At 47.6% G+C, this 24941-nt stretch overlaps 1 protein-coding gene across 4 annotated transcripts in view; it reads right to left on the bottom strand.

Moving 5' to 3' along the window:
- Window positions 1-24941, bottom strand: part of Grb10 (growth factor receptor bound protein 10) — a 104043-nt gene that overhangs the window by 15315 nt on the left and 63787 nt on the right. For 3 of the 4 annotated variants that reach the window (XM_028882958.2, XM_028882956.2, XM_028882959.2), the window contains exons 4-6: window positions 21748-21831; window positions 20777-20951; window positions 3435-3591 (exon numbers count right to left, since the gene is read on the bottom strand). In XM_028882958.2, coding sequence (XP_028738791.1) covers window positions 3435-3591; window positions 20777-20951; window positions 21748-21831 — 416 coding nt within the window. The remainder of the gene's footprint in view (window positions 1-3434; window positions 3592-20776; window positions 20952-21747; window positions 21832-24941) is intronic. The other variant, XM_028882957.2, reaches the window with a different exon arrangement.

Genomic DNA, 24941 nt, shown 5'->3' with positions numbered 1-24941 from the left:
CTCACAGAACATGAAAAGCCATGCTTGACGCAAACCTAGAATAGTTTCCATTTACCTCTATCTGGGAGAATTCTCCCTTTAACACATGAGCGCTTATGTTTACACAAGGGTTATATTTCCTCAAGACATAGGTGAACAACCACATACAACTTAAGCATTGACTAAAACTGTGATGCATGGTTTGAAAAAACAGCCAGGCTTAAGTTCATTCATTTTAAACAGACTTTCTCGTCTAAAAACAGATCAGTGAATTCCATTAGGAGTTTTACTCAGAGAAAATATTCTAAACAAACTTGAAAACAGAACTCAACCACCCCATAATCTGTGGGTGGTTGTTTTACAGAATAAATTACTTTTCCATTTAAAATACAGAGTAGGAAAGGGAGGTAGCTGTTGCCTAAGTAAGGATGCAGTGGTGAGCTCTAAATCAAAAAGTGTTCTGCTTTCCCAAGAGCTCCGAGGAGCACAAAGGACCCTGTGGAGAGCTTCCCAGCTAAGACCAGTGCTACGGTCTATACAGCTCTGGCCTGCAATAGTGGCTGTCTGGGAGGGTTGCACACAGACTGCACGTACACACGGGGGGTGGGGGTGGGATGGAGCCTGGGGAAGGAGCAGGGGAAACAGGGCCCCACTGTGGTTTCAGGTAACCAGTGACTACCAAGCTGGCCTGCACAGCTCTAAAGGATCGTGCTTTCCCCCGCTGCCAGTCTGGTGACCCCAGAGGAGCCTCGCTGTGGCTCTTCATGCAAACCAGCTGTAGCGTCAACTCCCGTTTCCTTCCTCAGTGAGCTGGTGAACAGTGGAGAAACCCTGCTAAACCCTTCCTCGGGCCGCTATGGGATGCCGAGACACGGCCGTGGCCTACAACTTGGTACCCTCAAGTATCTGCCTGTGAACTAACTTCCTGCTGTTCGAGGGCTAAAACTGGACCAAGGCTGCGTGTGCTTTAGGATGTTCCTAAGCTACTCTGTGTTCATGTGGAAGACGTGGAGACTCCTCAAAGGCCAGTTGTTATTTTTCAACTATTTGAAACTATATTCAGCATCTGTATCAACATCTCACTCTGTAACAGAAGGGCTTGAGCATCGGACCAGTCAAAGAGGAGACCGTACTTCTTTGCTTTTAAAGTACATAGCTACTCAGAGCCTCAGCAGAAACTTGTCCAGCCCAGGTGGCATGGAGATCATCATGCAGGACAGAGCACAGAACAAGGCTCAGTGCAGCCTTTCAGTTGGCTCAACCCCCTGGTAGAAGGTCTCAGGCCTCCAGGTTGACTGCTGGGAATCGTGGCACCAGGCAAGGAAGCGTGTCTAAGACACCTTGATGCCAAGCCAGCCAGCCTGCCAGCCAGCTTTCTTTCTATCCGCATATTTTAATGAGGAAAATACACCACTTGGCATTTTCAAATTAACAGTCAGGGAGCTATGGACGGAACACCAGCTCGTGGTAGGCTCCTTTTGGGCACGGAGGACTGAAGGAGACTCTGTAGTGTCCACGGCACTATGGCGTCTGACTGGAACACAGAGCTGTAAACAGCCCCCAGAAAGGCACTGCTCTTTCCTGGGGTGCCTGTCTAATTCACATAAGCCACAGTGCTCACTCCTCAGTCGCTGAACCAGGCAGGATCTGTGGGGCCCTGTCCTCGTATGCCTGCTGCCCTCGCTCCCCAGCCCTGGACTCTTCCTGGTTGATGCCTGTAAAGTGTCAAGGCCTGGATGTGAGAGCCCTGGTACCAAGTGACCCTGTGCTGCCATCCCACTTTCAAGGGCCGGGGAGGGAGCACCAAAATGCTGTTTTGTCAAGTGTATTTTGCAAAATTTCTTTAAAAAGTCATCTGTTTGTCTGCCATGCCTGCGGGCTGACTATGTTCCGTCGCTGTGTGTGTGGGGAACTTTCCCGATGGAAGGGGAGATTCTGGAGGTTTGCAGCCCACACACTTGCACAGATGGGACTTCCCCATTCACCCTATGCTAGCACACTAGCTGGACTTAATCACTGACTATCCCCACACACCAAGGCTGAAGGATTCCCAGTAGGGAGGCCTTAGAGCAAATGCTCATCAGGAAGTGTCCAGTATTTCAGCGGCTAAGACCAGCACAGTATAAACTGAAAATATCAGAATGCTCTCCTTAGGGCCCCAACTGTAACAGTTCTGCGTTAGTCTGTTTTAGAATCTGACCCAAAGACTTGCATATACAGTCTCCCCTTTGTGTGTCCTCTTCCCTAATAAGAAGACTCAGTATAGAATTGCCTAAGAGAGCTGTTTCCATGGAGACAGCGATACCTAGGAATGTTGGGCAGGGTGGTTCCCCACCAAGCATAGGTGAGGCCCCACTCTTTAGGCCGGGACCCAAAAAACACACCCTAGAGCAACATCCATTACAAAGAGCCTCCCACAAGTCTGTGGTTCACTCATCCACAGCAGGGCAGCTTAATGCTAAGATGTGAACAGGGCTTTCTGAGAGGAACCACACAGCACTACATCTTTTCACCAGTGGGACCCCGACAAGAGACTGCTGTGGAGCTGCGGCAGAAACAGGATTTCCTTTTAAAGAGCTACATAGCCGTGTTCTTTCTTTCTTTCTCTTTCTTTCGATGAAATGGTAGGTTTGAATAAAACAAAACACACACACCCTCGGAGATAAGTGAGAGAACTAGAAGGCAGAAATGGAGCTTGTGCTGGGGTTGCTCACTTAAAGATGGTGAATCTTAAAAACTTTAAGAACTCACACAATCCTCTCTAAAACCTAGCCCAGTTGGAAAACGTGTTTCACTTTTCCTAAAAAGGGAGGGACTGGTGTGGAAAAGACACCTTTAATAAAAGTCTGACAGGCTTCTTTACCTGAGATGAACCAATTGAGGAAAAAAAAAAAAATAACAAATGCACCCCAGCAAGTTTGGGAGCTAGTTTCAAATATTCTATGGTATAAAATATGCTCTTGTCCCACAAGCAACATGACTGTTTACACACGCACACGCAGTGTAGACATCACCTCAGAAAGAAGCCATGCAGGCACTTAATTCCTATGAGAGTCCTTTGGAATGTATCCTGACTCCCTGTCCCTACCGCAAGGGAACTATGGCTCTCTTCTTCCTATGAATAGGCTGAGCTGCTTTGAGATGGGTAGCTGTGGGCCGCTGGGCTCCAAGCCCTGCGAGGCTCTGGAAGAAGAAGCAAGTCCTAGAGACCCTACCACCTAGGCTGAGCCTTTGGGAAGTTACTGCTTCTCAGAGTATCAGAGGGAGAGGACTGGGGAGGAAGAAGAGCAATGTTTAGGAGAAAGCAAGGGCCAGAGGGAGTGCTGACCACCTATTAACTGCCTGCCCGGCTGGCGGGAGATGGTGACATGTTTACATTTGGCTGTGGCATACCCATGTCATCACACACTGAGGTCCCCAGGTGCTGCGTGCAAGCCAGGTGACCAGTCCCCTACCTAATCCAAGTTGGGGGTGGTGCTCCACCAGAGTCCAGCTGTTGTCATCCACACAGTGACTTCTGTAAACCAGCAGCTGGCACAGGTCCCTGGCAGTCATGTCAGTCAGAATCTCCACCACCCTGCTTGTCCCGTCTTCACTAAAGACTTTGACATCCTGCAACACACAAAGGGACAAGTACAGATGAAACAACTTGGCATTTACAAGAAAAACAGATGAGATAAAACACAAGTAAAAACATTAGTGTCTCCACACATAGACAAGTGGTTCCTCGGGCTCCACAGAGGCAGGTCCAGGGCTATGGGACTCCCTTTCCTCTCTTTGGAGGGACCAGGGAGCCTCACAGGCACAGATGGCACACAGGCAAGCCACCAGCCTGGCTTAGGGAGTCACAGCACCTACTCAAACACTATAGCCGTTCCAGGTTGGACCGTTTACGCTTGTACAAGTGCAGCGCATGTCTGGGCTGATCCTCCTCCCCTAAACTGTAGCACCCCCTTTTTCTCCATTCCCAGAGTCCACAGGACCCGCAGCTCCTGTTCCCTCTATATCCTTCAAGTTCCTGAGGCACAGGAGGAAGTTGAGATAAACATCTAGACCGATGGAAAGGGGTACAGGAGAATACAGTCATGAAGTTCTTTGGCCCTTCTCCTAGAGCTATCCAAATCTACGGAAACCAAATAGTTCCTCGGGAAAAAGCATAGTAGACATTTCAGAGATTAAAAATGCTACCCGCTCCAGTGGATGGGGATGCAGTCTTTGTGGAACAGTGAGATTTAAACAAACAAAAAACAACAGCTACAACGAAAACCCTCAATAACAAAATTCTACTGAGAATCTTACCTCAACAGCATGGGAACAGCAGTTAGAAGGACATGGTGGCATTTTAAATTGTGATTGCCTACTGCCTGGTACTTTCTTCTGGTGCTTCCCTACCTTCCCTGGGAGGCCGGGCTCACTGTCCAGCAAGGGCTGCAGTCCTGGGCAGCTTTGCCCTCATCAAGGCTGCTTTTGTTCGCTGCCTGCCATCTTACTGGTCCCCAAGGTAGGAATGCAACCACTCCAGCAACCCAACTGTGCCCTTCGGAGAACGGATGTAGCCTCCCCAGGGGCTTTTAAGGCTGATGACAATGGTTGACAACATCAACAACACACAACATGATCTGCTGCAAAAATCCCGGGGCAATGAAACAAACACCAACAGATCACTTAGGCTGGAGCACGTGTGTGCGTCCTCTGGGTTTAGACCAACCTCCCGCTAATCTTCGTCTCCAACTGCTGCCATCAGCCTCAACTGACCGTTAGCTTGTTCTGAAAGACTATCTCCAGTGGCCCAGTTCTCTGCCCTTTCTCCAGTTCATGTGCTTAGAAGGACGGCTCTATGGAGGGAGTCGATGCTAGCACTTGGGAGGGTCCTGTGGCCCTGGGGGCAGGAGCTATATCCACCTCTTCTTTGAGAGAAGGCTCCCTGAGGCTGGGGAGAGAGAGCTCATATTCCTCTGGCTTTGAACTCCCAGATGGGAGTGGGGATGCTTCGGGGGTATCAGGAAAGCTGGGGGAACCCAAAGGGCCTCTCTACCCCTGCCACTCCCTGACTCAAAAATATCAGGGTTTGCTTTCAAACCCACTTTCACTCTTAAAGAAAAATAGCCCTCCCTCTTCTGGAATTTATGCCTCACTCAGGGAAAGTTTGCCTCTATCAGCAAAGCACATGCCTACACACGGCTCACATGACCGACTCAGTCTAGGAACTAACACTTAATTCAAATCAAGAAAATATGTCTGTGGTCTCTGGGCAAGAACATTCTTTCTAAAACGCTTTAACATAAAAGCAACAGAAATTTGGAAAGTATAAATGCATTTGATATTCTGGTTTGCAGTACGCAGGGCCTCCTGAGTCTGTGAAGCTTTCCACTCCCCAGATCAGTCTCCTAATGCTCTTCCTTTCCTAAGCTTCGAAGCATTTATGTGGTTACGGCAAACACTGTCTCCTCCAGGAAAGTTATGTGGCGGTGAAGTATGCGTTTCATGTCTCCCCAAGTCCATTCGCCACTCTTCCTGCCCAGATCAGCCGTGGCTCCACGTTTCAAAGTCTGCTTTCAGCCCACTGCATTTTTCTTTAAACGCTCTCTTTTTCCCTCAGATGCTCCACAGCCCTCCTGCCCCCCCCATCTATATATAGTCTGGGCAGTACAAGCTAACACGTACTCTGTCACAGGTTTATCTTCACTTCTTTGAGATTCTCACAAAAAAAAAAAAAAATAAAATAAAATAAAAAAAAAATGCCAGGTTGGCAGGACAGGGCAGTACGTGATGGCTGAGGCCTTCCCCCCTCCCCCTGGACCCCAAAGCCTGTGAGAGAGAACAGACAGAAAAGTACACACCTCCCGTTATAGACTCTAACTGACACACCATTCTTTGGCTATTTCCCCAAACTCCACAGGGCCTGCTGCCCGCAAGCCAAACAACCTCCAAGACAGAACTCTGGAAAAACCATTACACATACCAGCAGTGTTGATCTGGGTAAATGTTGGAAAGTACAGAAGGGACATTTTGTAGCAAATATATAAGGCACAAAGCGAATGCTGTGTGCAGCTCCAACGTCCTTCCACAGAATCTTTCAAAGGAGGGTTCTAGATGGAGCATTTGGTGCCACACTGCCATCCGCCCCCCCCCCCCCCAGCAGACCTCTGAGCTGCGCTGGCACTCATTAAGGAATCAAGTAAGGGTTGTATATTTCATAGGTCTGTGCAAGAACCCGGGCCAAGAGCGCCTGGGAGCAGCCAGGGCCTCTGAGGCACACTGAATGCTCTCATTTCTTAACCAGGGTGGACAAAGAAGGTTCTCTCAGGCAGATCAAGGTTCTGGGCCCCCAGCAACTCACATTTCAGCAGGGTAAGAGCCATAACACTGGCAGTTATTTTCCATGGGCTAACTGTCCAGGGCACATAGGAATCTGTGCAATACTGGAAAGGGGTAGGGAAGCAGGAGACCCACGGTTCCATCCTGACACAGTAAGGTTCATTTTCCTCATCTGAACTGTAGGACACTGTTTTGTCAATGAGTGGAATACACAAAGACCGATGCTCCATGGATGCCACTTTGGCACTGGCTTGAAGTTTTGGTATGGCAGTTAGGGCTGGTTCTAAGTGGCAACTCTGGAGTCAGAGGGAGCCACAACTCCCTTCCTGATTTACCTAACTTTTCTGAGCCTCAGTTTCTCCATATGTGAAGTGGGAACCCATGAGTGACACTGGCCTCTCAGTGTTAAGATGGCTCTTGGAAAAGCTTACAGCCGTCTTTGTCCACAGACCCGGGATAGGTTGGGGTGGGCTAGCTGAAAGCCTGGAGGCGACTTAGCAGGCAGAAGGGGAGGGTTCTAAGGCCTGTGCGCCGGCACTCCCAGTTCTTAGAAAGCAGACCTCAACTGGTTAAGATGCAATGCGGAAAGCATCACCAACCAACCAACCAAACAGTTAATTGCTTTAAAAATAAAACAGTAATATGAAAGAGAACAGGCACAATTACGTCAACATGAAACTCTCTGTCAGAGGGGTGGGGGAGGGGGTGCTTTTTTTGCTGGACTGGCCCACTACACACTCTGCTGTAAGGGCCCCGAGGAGGCAATAAAACGTCCCATTGTTCCCAGACTTTCTGTTGTCATTTCCTATACATTCACCATATAGAGGGAGGAACAAAAGCCCCTTTCTTTGCAGAAGAAGAGGGAAGGTGTTTGAGAACGAGCAGGGCTGAGCACATCTGCTCTGTGGCCCCAAGCTACAATCTGGGACGCCTGGCTTTTTGTCCTCATGGTCCCAGGCAGGTGGACAGTACGGGGTCTTTGGGCCTCCCTGCTCCCAGCTTTGGCACACAATCTCACCGCAGCTTCCTGTAGCAGTCAGACCTTGCTGCTGCTGGCTGGGGCCTAAGGAATCTTGTTACTGAATTCAAAAGATCTTCTGACTTTGGCAGTGAAACTGTGCCAGAGGCTCACCTTATAAAAATAGAAAACAGGACACTCGAAGCTCTGTGCCTCCCTGGCCCCCCTCACCAGCTGTCTGCAGGCAAAGATTTCCCCATGTCGACGGCCTGGTCCCCGGGGTGCGCAGGCTGATGGCCCAGCATCACTAAGGGCTGCTCTTCCCAGACACCGCATAGAAACTGCGACAGTGGTGGACATCTGAAAGCATCCCTGGGACCCTGAGTTGTCCTCATTCTTCATCTCTGGCTAAACAACTCCTTAAATCAAAGGATCTTGTAGGGTGAAGGCTAGAGTTTTTGCCATTCTAGAGGCCTTACTTCAGGAGAGGCTGGCTGCAATCAGAGGGCGAGAGTCGGCATGCTCTCAGAAAAGGAATGCACGGGATACTGAGGGAATCCTACACTGAGTGTCTCGGCAGGGACTGTTTTATTCTGAAGCAGGTATCAAATCAGCCTCATCAGAATGATGTCTGGAGGCAGTAGGGATTTCCCAGTGACAAGAACAGTCAGTCCTGGGGCGAGGGTTTGAACCCAGGGCTCTCTGACCTAACTGGCCTTTTTTTCCTCTACCAACCAGCTGCCCCTCAGCACCTTGTATCTAGCCTTCCTGCCACAGAGGAATATTTTTGAGTTGAGATGTCCTTAACACCCACAAATAGAGAAATGGAGAGGTGCGTGATGCCTAGGAGTTTGGGTGAATAAGATGGGCTAAATTAATTTTTGTAAAAAAGAATGAAATTTCCCCGAGTCTTCCTGAGGTTTGTCCTGAGTTATGGCACTGCTTTGTCTCTGAGGATCGACACTGAAGCACAGGACTCAACTCTGTGAGCGTGGCTTTCCAGCCACAGGAACGCACAACCCTGCTCTCAACCGCTACCTTCTACCTACTCTGAAAAAAACAAAACAAAACAAAAAAAAACTCTATGCAATTCATACAACCTCATCAACTTCACATTTCAGTAGATTTATAAATACTTGGAGTCCTTGAAAACTCCTTACAAATAAGACAGTTCTATTACTAAAAATAGTTCTCAAAACTTGAACGGGGCTTTTGGAGTCACGGCTAAGACTTCTCTACAGTGAAAGGGTCTCACCAGCCAAGACTGCCCCAAACCAGTTCTATTTCAAAAGAAAGGCTCATCTGATGAGTGGATTTTTGTTCTACTTATCTGTGTATGAATGCTCAGCTCATCTGAGATGCATCAAGTCTACTATTTTGACAAAACTGATTTTTATAAATTGGCACCCCATTATATCAAATAAAATTTGAAAGCTTCTCAAGAAAAATCTGTTAGTGAATCAAAGAGGAGTTACAAAAACAAAGCCTCCTTACTCTCAGTGGGGATTTGTTCAAGGGCCCCAGAGCTGCCTGGAACAAAGGACAGTACTATAAGCTACAAGTGTGTTTCTAGACTTGTGTACTTATGATGATGAAGTTTTGCTACAGACACTGCCGAAATTTCCAGCTCGTAATAACAAACAATAGCAGGTCATAAACGGAGAAAAACAATTCCGGGGATGTACTGTGGTAAAAGTTATTCAAATCAGGCATTGCTTTCAAAATACTTGATTTCCTCTTACCTTTTCAGTTAAAGAAAAGTTTTACAGCTTCTCTTCATCATTTCCAAGTGGCCATCATCACTATTATTGGGCTTTAGAGCTGTTATTAAGTATCAAGCGTTGCTTGAAGTCAAGCATCGTGATACCACAATACACAATCACATGTATGAACATGTACATAGTAACATACCTATGCAGTACCAATATGTACACATATATCCAAATACATACATATGTATGAAGATGAGATATTAAGACACATACGTTAGCTTTATATAGATGACGTGATTCTCTATCAAACTGGAAAAATACAGTAATGAACAAAGGGGAAATAAACTGCTAATCACTGACAGTTCACAGACTCACTGTGACGGCATTCTTCTGCACAGATATTTATAAATAGAAACCCTGACAGAATTGTAATCATACTGCACACACACTTTTAAGCTGGGCTGTGCAGCTTCACATTACATCATAAACACCTCGCCATGTCATCAGGCCTCTTCGTTGCTTTAGAGCTTACAAGGCCTCAAAGATGAAGAATTCTCCCACGCTGCCCAACGTGCGCTCCCCACCCCCTCACTTTTCTTCATTCTTATTATAGAATTATTTAAGATTATCTTCAAATATGTCTTAGTGTATATGTTTATTTTCTTAAGATGAATTGCTAGATATCATGCCTTGTTAAAATATCTCTCTACTAGGTTTTAAACATTTCCCAAGTCTGCCAGACATTTTGGGTGAAACACTCAAGTTGTCGAGGAACAAGTAAAATGGTGGACAAATCCATCTGCCATCTCCAGATTTTCAGTTTCCCCAATTTTCTGGGTAGATACCTCCCCAGTGCCTACTCCTTACACCCACAACGCTAGACAGAAATTGTGGTATAGCATACCACAATTGTGATGTGAGGCCAGTGGTAGGGATCTAAAACCAGACTGCAACAAATCACAGAGCCAGGCTAGGGGCCAGTCCCACCAAACCACATGCCTTCAAATTTCATTCCAAGGGACAGACTGTATATGACACTATTTATAAAATGACTTTATATATATATATATATATGTATATATATGTATGTATGTATACTCATAAAACCATAAATCGTTCAGCCCAGCCATGACACTGTTAGGAATCTATCCACCCCATCTGTTAAGTGACCAAAGACGTATGTAAAAGAAGTCACTTCAGTTTTGTTTATTACAGTAATAAGGATGGAATTACAAACAGTGAAAATGTTAATCAGCAGGGCATTTAGTTAAAAATGAATCCTGAAACCTCTGTGTGACAGAACACATGAAAATGTGTATTAGTCTATGTGGGTCCGCTCCACACTGCTCACCTCTGGAAATGACTACACTTAGGAATTTACTGAGAGAATAATCTCATTTTTAACAATTGCGATAAAATACCTAGGAAAGCAACTTAAGGGAGTAAGGGCTTATGTTAGCTCACAGTTCCAGATTACAAGCAGGAGCGTGAGGGAGTTGGTCACACTACATCCATTATCAGGAACAGGGAGCAATGATGAATGGAACTAGTGCTTAGCTCTCACATACCCGTTACTTCACACAGCACAGCATTCCTTGCCCAGTGGATGGGTTTTTCTACCTCAATTAACAGTCAAGATAAGATAATCCCCCAGAGGCCCATCTCCTAGGTGATTCTAGACATTGTCAAGCTGACAAATAACACTAGCCATTATAACCATAACCATACACTTCCCCCTTCCTTTTAAGAAAAGGTCTCATGTAGCCCAGGCTGACCTTAAACTCACTATGTAGCCAAGGATGACTGTGAACTTTCTGATTCTCCCATTTCTACCTCCTGAGTGTTGAATTACCACACACATGGGTTTTATGTAATGCCAGAGATCAAACCCGGGGGGGGGGGGGGGCTTCAAGCATGCTAGGCAAGCATTCTGCCAATTGAGCTCAGGCCCAGCCCCATGTACTTTCTGGTTGTGTTTATAAAATGTCTGCTGTATTGTTGCTGCCTTTTTTTTTTTTGGTCTTCTGGCTGGACACAGATGGAAGCTCTGTAAAAAGACTAGACTCTAGCGGATTCCTTTTATCTGAGATTCTTTCCCCGGGAGTAGGTGGCTCTTAAAAGACCCATAGATCATTCCTAAGTGTCATGTACAAAGCCTTATCACGCCGGGGCTGCCGTGGGTTCCATTCCCACCCTTCCAGGGCAGAGAGGGGAGGGGTGCTTTGGCAGAAGCAGTGCCTGGCTCTTTCACTGGGCCTGACCAATGTCAGCAGCACAGACATCTCTACAGAGGTGACAGGGAGGGGCATGGGGTGAATCTGTCCATGAATGGAAGACAGCTCTTTGCAATGAATAGTACAATTCTAGTACAGCTGCCTTTATTAAGAATCTCAGCAAAACAGAATGAGTAAGAAATCATTTAACAACTTTCAACTGCGAGACTGAAACTTTGCTTGAACTTGGGGCAGCCATGATACTTTTATAACTTAGGAATCTCATGAAAGGAACCAGCAATACACAACTATGAGCAGGATTCATAATTTTTTGTTTTAAAAAAGGGGGTATTTTTTATTGTAGATATCAGACTTACTACGAAACAAACCTAAAATGTAATTTATAATTTTATAAAAAGTTTGACTTGAGTTGGGCTGGGTGAAACTTTCCAAGTTATTTCAGGTTCATTTGAACGGGATGAGGTGAGAAGTACACTCTAAAAGCTATCCCCTCCGCTGAAACTCCCCAAGGACCTATTTAGTGCTGGGCATGGAGGTTCTAGGGATCTAGCCCCTCAAACAAATGTGTTTGGAGTTATGGAGCTCCTTCCTGAAGTTGGGGGAGAGAGACAACTAGCACAGAGGCAAAAGTCAGAGGCGTCAGATACTGGAAGCTGAAAGAGATGAATTCAGGATGGGGCGGGTGAAGGAAGCGTTCACCCTAAAATGTGAAATCACTATGGAAAAGGTGTCACTTGAGTCCTGGGTGGGGACCTGTGTTGCGAGGGCAGCAGAAGGCAGAAACCAGCTGAGCCTGAGGTTTTGATACTGCCCCAGGCAAGGAAAACAACTTAGTCCTGAGTCCTGGAAGAAAATACAGAGACTATCTAGTTCTTGTGTGGAACACCAAAAATTCAAAGATGTGGTCCTTGTAGATAGGGAGAACTTTGGTGGCCTGCTCTGGTGACTTCTGTCCCTCGGTCACCTTGTGTGTACAGAGGGCGGGCGTGCTTTTGGTTTTAAACAGAGGGCTTTTTGTTGTTCTTGGTCTAGCATGTTATTTTGTAATAATTTCACACTTGCACAAACTTCTTAAGTAGTGCAGATTTTCTGTATGTTCCTCATCAGGGCTCCCCAAATAGCAACGTCTGGCCCCATTTGCTTGCTCATATTTCCACTCTCTTCTCCGTCTGCTTGGGTTTGCTAGACAGACTGTGTGACTTTTTTTCTAACAACTGAGAATGTTCTTACATAACTGTAGTTCAATGACCAGAAGCAGGAAATTAACAGTGGTCCACGCCACCATCTCATTAAAGACCCTACTCGGACTGAGGCCCCCCCCTCCCCCTGCCCCCCAGGGCTTCACTCCCTAAAGGGTGGATTATATTCTCTGAAGAGCTCTGGCTGTTCAGTAGAACATGTCCTCCAGGCCCTAGTTCAGGGGAGGAGGACCACCAAGGAGAAGCCAAAACCCTTTTTGGGTCACCGGGTTGGAAGAGCCAATATGCTGTTTCTGTTTCCCACTTCTGGAGATATCTACTGGGACCACTTGCTCAAGGCTTCCTGCCCCTCACTCCAGTTACCATTTGTTCTCTGCTCTTCACGCTGTGCCCAGGCCCTTGTCACCTTTACTCTGTAGTCCTTTTATTGTGGGGCATGTTTAGAAAGCTGAGAGAGGAAGGACTGACTGTCTTACTGTTCACAGTTGGCTTCTCTGTGCCTCGGGTGCTACCTCCTGAGGTGAAGACTTTGCTCTGCTACACACTTCTGCCATGATCTACCCCTCCTGCCAGCAGCACCTCCACCCCAAGGGGGCCACTTGATCTTGGGCTGGAACCTCTATAACTCTCAGTCAAAATAATCTTTTTCTCTTTACAGGTTGGCGCCTCAGGTATATTTTGCTGTAATGATGGCAAGCTAACACATTTATTGTTGCTACACTACTGTTTTGCGATCACCCAATGGTCAGGACTCAGATCCCAGTCATATTTATATTCCAAAGTTAAATGAAGAAGGAAATAATGTTGCGTCCCTTTTCTTCTTCAAGTATTTATGATATTCCTGCCACTGATCTGGTTCCTTTCCAGGGCTCCGTGGAGAAACTGGGGACGGTGTGAACAGAAACACTTCCAGGGAACAAAAGCTGAGGAATGCACTACTCATATAAATGAATCCAAGATGCCAGGACACCATAAAATCGTTAGGACCTGCCGCTTTGATTCAGCACAGAATGTCTGCTGATGAAATTACAAGAAGGAAACTACTTTGAGGTAAGGTGAAAGATAAACAACCAGTCATTTGCATGTAGTTCTCTAGAGAACCAGAAGACATGTAATTATTAACCTTTCTAAACGAGGTCAACATCTGTGTTCTCTTTCCTAGAAATGTGGAGACTTGGCACCCATGGCCACGGGAGGATGTTTACCACATTCCCCCTGCTGAAGGCACTCAAAACACCCTTGCTTGCTTCCCTCCAGGGATTCTCTAACGTTTTTACATTTGTTATGACTCCACTCAGGCTGGTTAAGAGACTGAGGTGAAAGTCTGGGGGATGAGTACAAAGGAGAGGAGGAGGAGGTAGGTGCTATGCGGGACACATGCAGTCTGCTGGGCAGCTGCATCTAGGCGTGACCAAAAAAAAAAAAAAAAAAAAAGGCTCACAGGATAGGCACATAGATGAAGAAGGAAGACTCTCAGCCCAGCAATGCAGTTTTATATGTAGATTAGTGTCCCCCACAAGAGTGAAAAGGCTGAGATTTAAGCTTGGTAATGGTGGTGAACACTTCCTCATGTGTCTCAGCTAAGACAAAGAGCTCTGAGACGTTTCTCCTTTGTAATTTCATGAGACACCTTTGTTCTAAACCAGGAGGGGCCACCAGAGGTGCAGACTCTCGGTTGCTCATAGACCAAGTGTGGCCCACCTGAAAGGTTTGGGATTTCGAGTTACTTCAGTTGGGGGGGATATTTACATATACACGATGAGGTCACCTGGGGAGGAGACCCAAGTCTAAATGTAAAATTTAGGTTTCATGAGTGGACTAGTCCTTAGACTGGAGGTTACTTTATATAATAAAACAGTAATTTTAATATTAATAGTAGCATAGATGAAATCTGCCACTTGTGGCATCATGCTGCAATCTGGAGCATTTCAGATTTCACTGCTGGATGAGAGACACTTTGCCTGCATCTCTGAAGAGCAGACATTCACATGTTGTGGGAGTAAGAAGCTGCTCCTCCACAGGGGGAATTGTGGGTTCTAATACGAACACATGGAAGACGGCAAGCCACGCCATCATAGGAGGTATGCTAGCTTGTTTTCAGATGCTGTGATAAAACACTGACCAAAAGCAACTTGGTGGGGAAAGTGCTATTGGATTTATAACTTCCAGATCCCAGTCTATCACCGGGTGTGTGTGGGGGGGTGTGTTACGGCAAGAGCTCAATATAGGAACAATGCAGCTCGCTTTCCTTATACAGCTCAGACTCATTTGCCTAGGGACAGAGCTGCCCAGCAATGGGCTGGGCCCTTCTACATCAATCATCAGTCAGGACAATCTCTCACAGACATGGCCACAGGCCAATCTGATCTGGGCAGTCTCTGAATTGAAACCTCCCTTCACATGACTCTGGGCTGTGTCAAGTTGACAGCTGAAGCTAACTAGGACAGAAGCTAATCAGGTAAGAAGTTCACTAGCTGGCGGCTTTCCCATTTGCTAATGAAATTTAAAGTCGAAACATCAAGTAAGAATTCGCAAATCAATTTTCCCAGGAACATGATTTCTGGCTCCTAGCAGACCAAGAGGCTCTTTTTGGAATCACCAATGTTCTTTCCTCTTGCTGGACCCTGATTCTGCAAAAGGATCTTATCATGTTGGTCCACATGCAGGCAAGGCACAGACTCACTCCCGAGGCTAAAGTATGGAGGTTCTTTCCACAAAAAAAGATAAAATTTAAAGGCTTATGTTTGCAGTACTCTTTCAAGATAAGAGAGATCTGAGGCTGTGGTAATCAGCCAGGCTTCTCAAATTTATAGAATTTATATAAGATATTTATAGTGTAGAGAAACACTAGGCTGGGATTTCACATGAGATTCCTGGGATGATTTCCTGTCTCATTTTTAGCCAAGCACATAGTCTGCTCCAGGTCACGACTCCCTGCTGTGATTGCATCATTTGTTCAGAGGCGAACAGAGACATGAAGGTACCGTCACGTCGTCCAAGCAGTAGGGATTATTCTCTGGCTCCAGGGGCTATAATGCTCAGGGCTCCAAGGACTTAGCAACACCACCAATCAACTGTGACAGTCGGGGCAGCCCTCACCATTTTATCTTGGGCATTTCAGCACCATATCCAGAATAAGCTCAGTGGGAACTGTTTTTATGTAAGTATTTTTAAAATATAGAATATTTAATAAATATTTAAAATACGTAGAATTTTTTTTTTTTTTTTTAAACATCAAAAAAGCTCTCGATTAACTTGAATTTTCCCTGCTAACTTTTTCAGGTCCTTTAAAACCAGGCAGGAAATGTGAATTCACAAGAATGTGGGAGAAAATACACAATTTCCCTAACTACGGAGCTACATGTTTTCCAACCCAGAGCCCCGCACTTATTAGACAAATGCTGTGTACCACAAAGCTAAATCCCCAGCCTAAGATGGCGGTTGTTGCTTGGCTGCTTTTGGTAAGCTCACACAGATACTCCTAGCCAAACGCTATGCGAACGTTCAGTTTGCTCAGAGGTGTTTTTGCTGTGTGGGACTCGCGGTGGCACCTTGCTTGCACCAAGGCTTACATGTGAACGGTCTTAGATATGAACTCTATTCTTTGACATTTTAGTTCCTGACCACGCCTTGCCCTTTCTGGACCTCAGCTGACATTTGAGCACGTCTCTGGTGGTCTGTTCTAGTCCACGAGGGGAGACGAGGATGAAGTAAGCAACCAAAGTGGCAGCTGTGGCATTAGGCGTTTATTAAATATAGGAAGCAGCAGCTGCACTGTGCCTACATTTTCCTATGTGCTGAATTAATGTCACAACTGGTCTGAGAGCCTAGGGTCAATGACATCGGATCCCTTGGACAGTCAGGGAACTGAGGCTGCTGCTCAGAGGGGGCCACCAGCCCTGTCCTAATGCCTGGGCTAGGGCTCACCCTCCACACACTGGGCCTGCCTCTTAGTACAGAGAAGACAGGCCACCAGGCAGGCAGGGCCTCCCTGGAGAGATGTGAGGGAGCAGTAGGTCAAAGGAAAAAGGGATGGGTGTGCCAAACGGAGGATTTTATCTTTTAACATGGGGCGAGCTGATGTATGTCTTATGCTAGGCTGTCATGAGATGCTGGCATTGTCTCTGTCTCACTGGGGATGGGCATCCCTGTCTCTGTTCCAAACCAGCTACAGCCCAGGGACTGACTTCTTTAAAACAGTCACAATCTGCCTCAGGCAGGGGTTCCGAACTAAATAAAGTTAAACTTCAGCGAAATCTAGGTCCTGATAACTTCTGATCTCAGAAGGTACCAGAGAAGATGACAGGACAAACCTTGGGGTGTAAGAGCAGGAGGACTAGTGAACGTGTGGTTGGGGCCCACTCTTCACATGGTGGCCAGGGTTAGACTGTCCCACTATACAGGGTTCTCCTATAGCAGCTCATTCACTGAAGGGCAGTTAAAGCCTCGGAAGACCCCACTCTGGTCATTAGTAAATGCAGGAGTGGAATCCTATGTAAGGCCATTAATTTAGTTCCAGAAAATTAATTTTTAAACTTAAGCAAAGAGAAAAGAACTGATTGGAGTTGAGACAATATTTATGCCCCATTAATGATGAGGCACAATATGAGACTAATTGTGTTTAAACAGCAAATGGAAAAACATGCTCTAATGAGTCATTGTGTGGCCACAGGAAATTCTATTGGCTGAAAGAAAGAGAAGCCTGCCATTGCTGAGCTTGTTATGAATTCAAAAAAGGCCCTGTCTACAGCACTACCTAGCATGAATCAGACCCCCTCTTCTGAGCTCCCTGGGTCCCCCACTGCCGTCTTTCTCAGAAGCCGTGCACTTGAATGGTACAAGCCAGCTTCAACTCTATTCATCATGTCCTGTTCTCCGGGGCACCCCATAGAGTACCTCAGTTTCCCCTTTCACCATTACAGGTGTCCAAGCACCTGGCTCACTGCCTGTGGTGGAAAGGTTGCTGCTGAATGACAGTCCCAACTTTGGTCACTCCAGCTCCAGCTGCGGAGACTGAGTGTAAGTCCCACAACGCGGAACAAGGCCAGGGCAGCCTCGGCTTTCTGCCCCAGATATCCTAGCCCATGAAAGTTAAGTGTCCTCATGAAGGAAGCCAGCCAGGTTTGGTTCTCTGCAGCTAAATATATCCCGCCAGTGGCTGAGACAGCTTGGAAATCCACAAATCCAGCACCCGGGTTACCACCACTGTTGTCTGTGACTACGGCAGTGCTCAGTGATACGGGGTCTCTCTCATGCCCCTCCCAACCAGGAGCTGGCTCACAAGGCTGCTGAGCCCACAGCACCCTAGACAAGCTGGACTCAGGACAGTGGTTGTCTGGGGATGGCCATGAGTTGGGTTTAGACCACCCTACCCTATCATCATAGCTCCCATGCAGGATGAGGAACAGAGCCTGGGAACCCTGAAGCTGTCAAGCCCTAGTTGGTGAAGGAACAAGTACCCTTGGCAGGTTTGGGTTTCAACATGGTAATCTCCAATTGGAAGCTTCCACTCTTGGACATTTTCAATGTCCCCAAGTCAAAGGATTAGGGGTACTTATGGGAAGTTCAGTTATAGCTGCCAGCCATGAGGATGACCTCGGTGAACTGAGGGCTACTATGGCATAGCGTCTGCCAGGAAGCCAGCCACAGCACAGCCACCAACCTGGTGGCTGATGTGCCCTCTGGGGTCCCCCAAAAGTGTGCAGAGTAGCTACGGAAGACTTCCCCATCCTTCCAGGTGGAGTGAAGACTTCTCTCTGCACACCACCATGTTCTTCTATCAGCTGCTGTTCCTTTGTGCCTTTGCCTTGGGTAGCGTCTGGCTCTTAGCGCCGACACTCTAAGCTCAGCAGCCAGCTTCTAGCTGCAGGGTCTGCCAAGGAGCTGGCACAGGCTAAGGGCTTGGGATGATAGCCTCATCAGACAGGTTGGAGGTAGATGGCACCAAAACTGCTGCTGGCATTACTGGGGCTGGGGCTCTTTCCTGTCCCCTGCAGAGTCCCTCTCCTGCGCTTCCCTGAGTCTTGAGGCCTCTAGCCAGCACCTGCAGGTTACTGAGTTACATGTGCCCATCCTGCACTCTACAGTGCTCAAGGTCTTTGGTGTTTAGCACGTGGTCACTGTGCCTGACTCAAGGGATTGTCTCATGGTAGGGGTTGGTGGGTGGTGGTGGTCCACCCACACCCTCATCTTCCTAAGAATGGGCGCTTAGGGAGCTTGCTATCTGTGATAAGCAACAAGTCTAAGCCCAGCAGTCTTTCTCCAGAGTTGGGGGTCCAGACATCTAGGCCACTCTTGCCCCATTAAACAGCCACTGAAAAAACCCGTGGAGAGGAAACTGAAGGAAGTGGAGGAAGGCCTCCAACTCCCAACGCAGGACTGAAGCAGAAGGAAAGCATGCTGCTTTCTTCAGTGGCGTAGCCACTGGTAAGCTGTCCGTGCTCAGTGCCAGCCTTGACGCTTACTAGAACTCAATGGGTGGAATACAAACAAGAAGGCTGGAGAGACGGCTCCACAGGATCTGTGGGACAGGGCTCGAACCACGGAATCTACACAAGAGAATCAAGGCCTTCACGTTGCCCTCTGATGCCCACACTCGCTGTGTGTAGTACATGTGTCCCCCCACCCCACTAACTCCATAAATGTATTTTAAAAATTAAAAGCAGTGTAAGTAGGATGGGGCTTTGGGGGAAGGAGAGTGGGGAGGGATCAATGGGGGATAACGATCAAAACACACAATTTACACGCACGAGATTATCAAAGAATAAATACAAAATAAAAACAGCCACGAAGAGCAACAGCCCTCCACAAGTGAGAAACCCCCTCCCTGCTCTCCCTGGTCCCAGTCGGCTTGAGGAATCTGACGGCAAACACGCCAGTGCGCTGTTCTCATGAGGAGCCAACTCTGATCCCAAGAAAAACACAAGCAGGCAAAATTCCCGGGTTTCCTTATTCTTACAAATTTGGACAATCGGTGGGGAGGAGGCTCATTCTCTTGCCAGCCAAGGCGAGGGCCAGACAGTACTTTTGTGGTCTACTTCAGGACAGGAAACTTGTAAACAACCTCGGGGACAAACCATACACGCTCATCAGGATCCTTACTCAAGGCAGAAGGTCACCAGGGAGGTAGACAGCCCAGATGCACTTCAGCATGTGACCGTGTGCGGAAGCCAGGACAGTGCTGGCTCCCGGACAAGGAACACTGACCTCACCTTCTAAGTCTGACAGTGCTGTAATGTGGGCGGCTCGAGAGGCGCTCGGGGGAGCAGTGTTCCAAAGCCAGCGAGTCCTAGACAAGGGCCTGGGGCTGCATGCCCCCCGACTGCGGAGAGGGCGGCTTGCTGGCTCCCAGGGTCAGAGAACAGCGGAGGTGTGTGAGCGGGAAAGCACAGACTCCTCTCAGCTGCGTGTGTTTGAAAGCAGGTCAGGCACAGCTCTACGCTGACCATGGCCTCGCTCTCCTCCCTCGTAGGAGACGGGTGGCACTTGAACCGAATTCGCAGGGCCGACCTGAGCAGTAAGTGAGCAGAGCAGTACATGTGCCGCTCAGAACGGAGCCTCTCGGTGTGGGCTGCGTCTGTTATATTCAATCCCGAGCCATACTTCAGTAAGATGGGGTGCCCTGCTCCCTATCCACTGCTCAGGGCGTCTGACGTGTCAAGACTCCCCTGCCAGGGTCTCTGATGAGCCGAGTGGCTGTCCCTGGGCAGTTTCTCACATGGGGGCAGTGACTAGAGCTCTCCTTCACAGTACCACTTCAAAAGAGAAACTTAAGTTTTAAAAGGGCGGTCATTATCTCGGGGGTCAAGTGGCCATTCTTTGGCCGTGAGCAGGCCCCATTCAAAGTGAAGACCTCCAGAAGGAAACTCTGACTGTATCCCGTACTGAAGAGTAGGTGCTCAGGACGGCCCAGGGGTGCTGTAGCAGGGCTGGCAGACCAGGATGACCTGGCAGCACCATTTCTTTAAAAGAGCTAAAATTCATCTGCAAGTATCAAAGCATTAATTAAAAAGCAAACCAAAACACACAGGTAGGACTCTTTAAAACACAGCGATGCATTCCTCAGCCTGGTGAGAGGCTAAAGACACTTGGATACCAAGCCCGAGGACCTGAGGTTGATCTTCCAGGACCCACACAGTGGCAGGATCGAACTGTGACCTCACACACGTACCACAGCACACATGCTGCCCCCATAAATAAATGAAATTTTATAAACTACGCCCACACATTCCTAACTTATTAAGTTGAATTTAGACCAATCAATTTAAAGGACTCATGAGACAGAAGTCCAGAATCCACCCCAAGGAGTGATCTAAGAACCTCCCACCTTTTTCCACAAGGAAATGCATCGCTGTGCTGCAGCTACGGACCACTCACCTGCTTGGTGGGTGGCTTGCTCGGAGGCGGCGGCACGTTGCTCGGAGGAGCAGCGGCCGCGGCAGCAGCACCGGCCACGGCAGGGCTTCCAGGGCCACCAGAGAGCTCCGGGAACGGATTGGGGATGGCCGGCAGAGAAGAAGTTCTCAGCTGCTGGTCTTCCTCCTGAGCGCGCCTGCAGGAGGCAAAAACCGGTTAACGTGGGCCATCCTACCGCATCACAGCACAGCTGCGGTGGCATCTATGCCGCGGAGAACAGAACGCGGGATTTCTGGAGATGCTCGCACACCTGTGTTCATGACAGCATTATTCACGGTGGACAAAACTGGGGAGTAACCCACCTGTCCAACTGTGAATGGATAGGATAGCGGAATGTGGTGTGTCCTTGTGATGGAATATCATGCAGCCTTAAAAAGAGAATTATCTAAAAAACGAAGGAAGGATATTCTGACATATACTATAAAATGAGTGAGCCTTAAGGAAATTATGCTGAGAGAAATAATCCAGTAACAGGATACATACTGGAAGATTCCACTTGTGTAGGGCATACAAGTTAGTAGAATTCAGAAAATAGAATGGGTAGTTGCCAGGGGTAGAGGAGACAGGGGGAGCTGCTTGTTAGTGAGTACAGTTTCTGTTCTATAAGATGAGAATATGACAGAGAGCGGCCATCAATTCTGAGCGTTCAGACACTTTAAAAGTGGCCACTACACTACCTATCTTTTGCTGCCCGGCACACGATGTTCTGTTGGCCATCTGTTCACCGTGTACCCCCCCCCCCCCGTATGTAAAAAGGTTCTGTGAAAAAGGCAGCTTCATTCAAGTCTCTGAAATGCACACATATCTAATCCTAGAGGGGGTTTCACATTTCCCCACCTGAATGGCGGGAATGCTCAGGTTGTACAGAAGGGTGGTTAGTACTACACTGGGAGTCACAGGTTCAGGGAGCTGTCTTCTCGGAGTGTCCTTACCGATTCATTATCTCCTCCGAGCTCCTGGGCACTTCCGCAGCTTCACCTCTCCTTCCTTTCCTCCTTTGAAAAATCCAAAGCTCACTTGTCACACCATTAGGCAATGGATGATGAATTGGATATAATCATGAAAATAGCATAAGAACCAAGTTCAAAGTCAAAGCTACAAACGATGCAAAATGCCCAGTGCTTTTCTTTGCACGGTCCTGCTAGTGACCTCCTGACCACATTTCCTAGAGTTTCCTGGAGACATTTCATTCCACCCACCCGCCCACATAACCCTACCCACTCATGCACCCACATACCCACCCACCAGCAAGGGGCCATGACCAGTGTGTAGAGCCTTCCTTTTAGGAGAAGCAGTCTGGTCTACTCATGGTCTGCTCAACTTTCATTTTCAGCATACCTTGGGACTACCTTTTGTATATTATCTTCAAATAATTGTTTGAATATCTTTACAATCTGGTAAGTTCATTTATCTATGAGCCTTCCTGGGAGAATTGCTACTTGAAAATTCACTATGTGACCACTGGCCTTACCGACCAACCTCTAACCTCAAAGGAAGATCTGTCTTGCCACTTTGTGTGGACTGGGAAATGATGCACTGACTTTTAAGATAACAGATCTTCCAAGGCAGGAAGGACATCTGTGTTGTGAAACATGGGAAAGTCGTTCCTGTACCAGCTTGATGATGTGGCCGAAAGCTTATTTTTATTGTTAACAAATCCTTCTCTTGTAACAGCTTCAGCCTCAGCATCTTTGATCTACAGAACCAGAGAGGACTGTTTCTGATGTCCCACCAGCTTTTTTATTAGGGCGTTTTGAAAATTTATAATTTCAATTTTTAACATCATTAATTTTTTTTTTAAGCTATAACATTTCACAGATACTGCGCAGAAGCATAATTAAGGGGCACTACGCAAAGATGACAGCAATTCCTGTTACAGAGGCCCACATTAAAAGATTGTCCCTGAGGCTACAAAACTAAAGTGTCTGTGGAGAGGGACTGAGATCCAGGGATATCAAGGTGGCCAGGACCTGGGAGGTGGAGGTGGCCATGCTTCCAAAACCTTGCCTGGCTCATCTGCCTGAGAAGTCTCCCTCGCCTGAGCCCTCCTCCTGCTCCATTAGCCTGTGGGAACCACTGGGAACCCACCCATAGTATGTACCCAGCACCTATCATGAAACTCTATGGCAGCAATTTTCAACGTATCAGACATCCTTACATCAGTTATTTACATTACGATTCATAACAGTAGCAAAACTACAGTTATGAAGTAGCAACAAGGTAATTTTATGGTTGGGGTCACCACACCATGAGGAACTGTATTAAAGGGTCACAGCATTAGGAAGGTCGAGAACCACTACTCTAGGGCTTTCTTATGTAGGCTGGAGAGCAACCTCTTGAGCCTAGGCTTTTCGAGTGATCCAAAGCAACAACCACATAGGACTTGGGTGAGAATGACTCCAGATAATAAATGAGAAAATTTTATGGAGCCTGTTGCTCATTGCTCAACAGGTGTGTCACTTTGTAGAGCATGTCAATTCTGTTCTAACCATTTAAAACAAGTCTCACTTGACGGTAAGAGACAAGAGACCCTTACGCACCCAAGAGAAGAGCCAATGGCAGGCAAGGATGCCTGTCACCTTGCAATAGCCAGTGCTGTTGTCCTACTGATCAGAGGCACCAATGATATCACACAAATGACAAGTTCAGCTAGCATCTGAAGCTGAAATGTCCTGGGCAACACATGAACTCTCATCAGAAGCCAGGTTCTCTGGTGTTACCCTCCTCCTGACACCCTTGGGCCCTTTCTCCTCTGGGTTTTAGGAAGGCTCCTTCATGCTGGGGTACCCTCAAGGCAGCTTTGGATGGGCAGCTAGTAGACCCTTGAACCTTGGAAAAACTCATAAAGAAATGAGTTTCTCTTCCAGACACAACAGAAGCCAGAAATGGGTGAGAGGGTCAATTCACCCCATGACTATAACAAAAAACAGAAAGCCTGAAAGGCAGCTAACCAAGAGTCCAACACCCTTCACCACCTCCTAGGAAAGAGGACACACTTAGGGGAAGCTAGTCACTGAGGCTAAAGAAGACTTAAAATGTCAGACCAGAAAGAACCCTTTTAGAAGTTTCTGGAAGCATGGGGGAGTAGAACATTCCAGAATAGGCAGTGCGGAGAAAGTACAGCCACTACAACTCCAGCTGGACAGAGGCTGGGCAATAATCCCAAGCACAGTCCACTACACACACATCTGTGAATTCCCAGAGGGGCAGGAGCAGGCTTGTATTAAGAGCTCATCATCCTTGCTCGGTCATGCATGCCTGAAACTCATGGGGGACCTGAGACTGGGTCAGGCAAAGGCAGTGTGCTCCTCAAGAGCTGCCTTCCTCAACTTGGTTGGTTTCATAAACCAGAGATGACTGCGGGCCTCTCTATCGTCTGAACACTCTAATTACCTTCCTTGCGTTGGCTCAACACAAAGCCAGCCACTCTCCCACGCCTGCCTGTTTTCTAAGTCCATCCACAAGTCCCATGCACCCTGCTCAGCAGTACCCTCAACTGCACCCTTCTCCATATGGTGACCCCATCACCTACAGGCCTCTGGCCTCCTCTGACAGCTTTCACATCAGTGCATTCTCTACAGCCATGGTGACCTCTTCCTCCTGCCCCACAACCCTTAAGGCCATAACTACACTGCCTAAACCAAAACATATCCTCTCTTCCATGTTCTAAGCCTTCCTCTGCCCAGTCAGTTGCTGGGAAAGCTCCAGTAGCCCTTGAGAGCCTGTGCTTTGCATCCACTTCCCAGCCTTCCATTTTCTTATTAGCTCGGATTCAGCTCGGAGACCTGCCACCTCCCAGGAAGTTCCCTCAAGGTCCCAGTGCTCTCTTCTCACCAGGACAGATATGCTTTCCTGTGCAGTCCCCTAGGGCTAAGGCCAGAACAGAACCACGGCTGAAGTGTGGAACTGTACATTTTTGACTAGGCCCCGGAGGACACTGCAGCTGGTCTACGGATCCTACTCTGGAGAACAAAAACCTGGAGCATGGTCGTGGTTTCAGCTGTGAAGCTGGAGCTGCGGAGAATGTACAGGCAGCGAGTTCACACCAAACACTGCAGTGTTGCTTAGTATACCCAGGGCCACTGAGAGCCGCACTTTCAGTTGAGGTCAGCTGGCACAGGCGTGA

The sequence above is a fragment of the Peromyscus leucopus genome, chromosome 10 (assembly GCF_004664715.2).
Source record: "Peromyscus leucopus breed LL Stock chromosome 10, UCI_PerLeu_2.1, whole genome shotgun sequence".
In the NCBI taxonomy this organism is placed as follows: domain Eukaryota; kingdom Metazoa; phylum Chordata; class Mammalia; order Rodentia; family Cricetidae; genus Peromyscus; species Peromyscus leucopus.
This window is presented reverse-complemented; position numbering and strand designations above follow the sequence as displayed.